At 36.9% G+C, this 5,233-nt stretch overlaps 1 protein-coding gene across 1 annotated transcript; it reads right to left on the bottom strand.

Annotated features, from left to right (window-relative positions):
- Positions 1-1,889: 1,889 nt before the first annotated feature.
- Positions 1,890-4,279, bottom strand: LOC144557579 (glutamyl-tRNA reductase 2-like). The gene is made up of 3 exons (XM_078306171.1): positions 3,932-4,279; positions 3,583-3,824; positions 1,890-3,242 (listed from the first exon to the last, which is right to left on the bottom strand). Exons 1-3 carry the CDS (start codon positions 4,131-4,133, stop codon positions 2,112-2,114), a joined length of 1,575 nt encoding a protein of 524 aa, XP_078162297.1. The 5' UTR covers positions 4,134-4,279; the 3' UTR covers positions 1,890-2,111.
- Between the last annotated feature and the right edge of the window lie 954 nt (positions 4,280-5,233).

Here is a 5,233-nt window from a genome sequence, read left to right as displayed (position 1 = left end):
ATGCTTGATGACTCCTACCGCAGCTTAAAAGCCTGCATGTAATGAAGTGGCATTGCCGACAATACCGCCTTTACCAATAGCTTTCCTTGTTGCTGTAAAGGCTTTGTTCTAATATACATATATGCTTATGATACCTCAAGGAGGTGGTTTTATGTACACAGATCAAAACGCCTGTTGTCTTTGATTGAAACTATTGACCTGTAGGAGCATAATTATAATTAACAGCAACCATAATAAATTAATAATAACATAATTATTCTCACATTTCATTTTTTATTAAGATTTATAATTTTTGATAAATTTTGATTTAAAAATAATGATAATAGTGATTAGTTCTGTTACTTGTATATAAAATTTTAAGAAATAACTTGACTAGTAGCTGCAAATTTAGCAGTCTACTAGAGAAGAAATTAAAGTTAATAAACACACTCTTTTGTGGGCTGCACATGTAGGCCTAGAACACACCATTATTACGTCGTATTTTTTGGTGGGCTGATAGCATTATAACTTTGGGCCTCATGGAAACATAAAATTGTTTAACATTATTATTAAAAAAAAATAACGGGTTTAGTTGACGGGCTCTAGGTTTTTTTTCTTTAAAGAGAAATGTAGAAGTTTAGCTTCCAGATTCCATAAAAAAAGTAATGGAAGCAATCATTAAAAAAGATAACATGGATTAAGTTTCAGGCTATTATTCTCAACAAAATAAGCAACCAAATAATTGATTACTTAAATCAGTTTTAGATACTTATATAACTTGGATGTAATGATTTAAACATGATCTATATAAAGAGAATAGAGGAAAGACGGTGCAGCCGAGATCAAACAGAAAGCAAAGGAATGATTTTGCTTAGCAAGTGTTTAACACGCCTCACAAATTATTGCACCTGTTTAGTTTACATGAGGTGAAGGAGAAGAGAGGTGAAACATAAAAGAGAATATAAAAGAGCAAAAAAGAAAATTTATATATTTCTATAATTTTGTTTAATTATTTTCTAACGTCACACATGAAGTAAGCGGGTGACATATAGTTTAAAACATTGTGTAAAGTCCTTTCCACTTAATGAAAAAAAATAAAAAATTCAATTGCCAAACTTACCTAAAAAATATTAAAAAGTAAATAAAAATCGATTGTGAGTCTTATTTTAGGTAAATCATAAAACATGGTTACCCACTAATTAAGTTTGTTTAAAAGTTTTCTAACGAAAGTGCCTTCCAACATATGTAATAAATATTAAAAAGGAGCAATGACATAGGCAAAAAAAAAGTGTACAAATTTCTCAAATCAAAACGCATATTTTGTTAATTATCTCACTTTCTTCCCCTATTGCCTTTGCAATCGATATCATGTTAATTTATATTCTTAATTAGCGCTGTGTTTGATAGTTGCTATATAAATTATCAGGTTAATTTAATGGATGCTTGAGCGTTAATCCAGTGTTATAGTACTGGATTAAATTATGTGCACATGCAGGATGTAGCACATGGATACCAGAATATCAGGTACTGTTTTCTAAGTATTTCTCACCAAATTCAGAGTAGGTTCGATGCCAATCGGATCTATTTTGGTTTAATGGACTCAATCACCGTCCGATCTGCATTAAGATGTGTGCACTCCGCTTTAAAATCCATGTGTCTGCTTCTATTTCTGTGCGCACAGATCTGAATGCAGATCGGATGGTGTTGGAGCTCATTAGATCCAAAAGTAGGTCTGATTCCCATTGGACCTACTCCGTACTCTTTCTCACCAACACTTGAGTGAAGAAACAGAAACCATTGGCAGCATAACTAGGTTCATACAATTTGAAATTTAAGAAATTTCATGGGTAACTGTGGAAAAACAAATAGAGAAAAATATAAAATAGTTATATAATATCAATCACAACAAATATCAGAATTGACATCCATTAGCATATGAACTTACATTGCTCCTATTTTCTTCAAAGCAATCAAGCACCTTATTCAAACCAGCCGCAAGAGAATACATACATAGATTTAAAAAAGAAGAAATGTCAACCCAACTCAGGGGAAATGAGAAAATTGAATGCGTGTATACAATAGATACAAAAACATAAATGACTATGTAGTAGTGTTAATGAGTTATAGTTATTTCATGTTTGCGCCTTCTCCACCTTGGCCTTTATTTTGCGCTCCATGATATCCTTCTCTGTATCGAGACTAAACATCCGATTTAATGCATGCATGTTTTCAAGCGTCTCGTCAAGAGTTCGGCTGTCACTTCCATCACATCTCAAGTGTTGCAACGGGCCATGTAGAAGCTTGTTAACAATACCAGTACTTAACTCCTCGATCGACTTTCTCATTTTCTTTGTCAGAGAGTCTTCTCCGATCTTTTGCAAGCATTTTTCAAGTTCTGACCCGCGAATTCTATCAGCATATGATCTCAATTTCTTGATTGTCGGTACCGTCTCAAGCGAATCTCTCCATGCTTCGAATTTTATCAATTCTTGTGTAATTAACTCTTGTGCTTCCATTGCTTTTCTTAGCCTGTCTTCTTTGTTTGCCTCGACAACCTCCTTCAAATCATCGACATTGTAAACCCTCGCATTTTCGACACCTGACACGCATGACCCGACATTTCTCGGCACTGATATGTCAATGAAAAGCCTCGTTCCTATCTCCTCACTCGCTAAAGGCAGTGCCTCTACATGCTCCTTCAAAAACAAGGGGGTTTCAGAAGCAGTGCTGGTAAATATGACATCAGCCTCGGCCGCTGCTGACATCATCTCATCAAGCGGCCTGTAGATAATCTCGATATCCTTCATCTCCCCACGAATGGCATCGACTTTCTCAACTGAGCGGTTGACAACCACAACCTGTTTGCATCCCTTTGAGGCAAGGTGCTTAATGACCAATTTGCCCATCTTTCCGGCTCCTATAAGGAGCATCCGTGCAGAGAGGCAATGGGTCTTTGGTAATTTCATAAGGGCCAATTCGACAGCAGCCGAGCTGACAGAGACGGCCCCAGAGGAAATATTGGTCTCAGTTCTGACACGCTTTCCGGCAGTGATTGCGTCTTTGAACATGCGATCGATGTTCTTGCCAAGGCCACCGCTACCCTGGCCCACGCGCACCACTTGCTTCACCTGAGACAAGATCTGGCCCTCGCCTAATACGAGAGAGTCGAGACCAGCCGACACTTCAAACAGGTGCCGGGTCGCATCGCTGTCCCGTAGCATGAATAGGTGCTGACGGAGCTCTTCAGCTGGGATACCACTTGTCTGTATTGAGGAAAAATAATATTATATCACTAACAAACTAATAATTCAACCAATTACAGAATCAATTTATTAGTCAACAATCATATTAAAGTTAAGTTGGTATACAAGAATAATACAGTCAATGCCTGTGCTGGCATGAAAGTACTAGTTGATTGTAGGAATTAAAAACTCTTCCAGCTTTTTTTTTTTTTTTTACATCTTTTTTTGTTGTATTTCTCAAGAATTCCCTTGTAGAATTTGTCTATCAATATTTGTTCATCCCTTTTACCCTTGCAATTGGTTCATTTATAACTGGTTCATCAAATAGGTTTAGAATCAAATGGTATAAAAAAAAAAATACCTTGGCCATCCAATCAATGACCTCTTTGATTCCCCGGTTCCAGGACAGCGCAACTACGTATATCTCCATGCGATTGCACGTGCTGAGAACCGCTGCTTCCTCTATATGGTTCAGGCTACAGAGCTCTGAAATTGCATGAGGCCATTGTGCTTCAGGCACAGCAAGCTTCTCACGCATTTCGACCGGTGCAGTGTGTACACTAAGACCAATTACAGCAATGCTGCTCTGCTCCTTCATATATCCTGATAAAAAGTTCACACATTTTATATACCAATTGAAACAAATGTACAAATGTGCAATGAACACTTAATATTTGCTAATAAATGGAAATGAGCAGCGCAGAACTTACTATCAGCAGAGATCTTGAACTGTTCTAACGCTGCAACACTGGCAGCCTTCTTCTCCTCCAAATCTGTTCCTACATCGCACCTTATTTCTCCTCCTCTCTTCGCCAATCTGGGACCCACTTTGAAACCGAGCGGGTTTGTTCGGCCCAAAGTCCCCACCTTTACTCCGCCAAACGCCGTCGCGAATCCATTCACCGCCGCCATCTCGATAGTTATCCTCTATATCTCTCTTTTTGGATTTTTGGTGTTTTTATGGAACAACAATGGTGGTTTATTCCAGGAGATACAAATTGAGAGGCCTAGAGCGATAAATTGGTGGGTGGGGAGAGAAAGAGAGAGAAAGGAGTAGTTGTTAATTGCGAGGGAGGCGGAGAGTGGGCCCCACTAAGTGGGAAGGGAGTCGGGGAATTCAAATTACCTAAAGTAAATCAAAGTTTTAGGTTGTATTTTCACCGTTAGATCTTCTCTGGCACGAATATAAAGGCAAGAATTATGATCGAACGGTTAATATATATACTCAAAAATTTGAGGTACTTCAGAGAATACAGACTCGGGAAGGAGTTGGGGTGAGGTTAGAAGGGAAGAGGAGATTTGGAAAAGCGAGATTTAGAGAGATCTGATTGGTTGGAGCTACAACGCTTTATCCACACTGCTTCCATCTAATGTACTTGCCTCCTTATCTCTATCATATTTTTTTCATTCTTTTATTTCATCTCAACTTTTGGGATTTATTTGAAAAGAATTATGAGTTCATGCCTTGTGCTTGGTGTCCAGTGTCCACACTCCAAAGATTTGTTTCATTCTAGGAAGTTTTATTATTTTGTTGTTCTCTTTAAAAAATTATTATTTTAACCAGCAATTTATTTTGTAATTTTTTTCTCTATTAACATAGTTTTTTATTTTTTAAAACATGACATTTGAAATTTGATATGTAGAATATGTATATCATGATAAAATAAATTAAATACAAATTTTATCGTTTATCAAACAACTTGCGATTCAATTTTTTTTTTTAATGCCATATCAAATAGTTCTTAGTAATGCTGTTGTATATGACAGTGTTGTAAATAATAGTATGCGCTTGTCGGACGGACATGATACCGCAAGCGATTAATCGAGAATAATCGAGCGATTAGTTGAGAAAATTTGTGACGGTTTAATCTGCGCCAACGACTAATCAGTTGATTAATCGACTTAAACGGATGGTTTTTTACAACACTGGTATATAATTTACTGACTTTGCAAGGGCACCTTTGCAAAATAGTTTTCATCAAAAATATGTAAATGGCAAGAATGCAGCGTGG

This window comes from Carex rostrata, chromosome 7 (assembly GCF_964058835.1).
Source record: "Carex rostrata chromosome 7, lpCarRost1.2, whole genome shotgun sequence".
Classification (NCBI taxonomy): domain Eukaryota; kingdom Viridiplantae; phylum Streptophyta; class Magnoliopsida; order Poales; family Cyperaceae; genus Carex; species Carex rostrata.
Note: the sequence above shows the minus strand (reverse complement) of the source record. Positions and strands in the feature narration are given on the sequence as shown.

Excerpts from the sequence above, each read along its gene's own strand:
- LOC144557579 (XM_078306171.1), bottom strand. The coding sequence starts at position 4,133 with ATGGCGGCGGTGAATGGATTCGCGACGGCGTTTGGCGGAGTAAAGGTG. Across the intron at positions 3,825-3,931 it reads GTTCAAGATCTCTGCTGATA|GATATATGAAGGAGCAGAGC; the intron begins GTAAGTTCTGCG and ends ACTTTTTATCAG. Across the intron at positions 3,243-3,582 it reads TCATTGATTGGATGGCCAAG|ACAAGTGGTATCCCAGCTGA; the intron begins GTATTTTTTTTT and ends TCCTCAATACAG.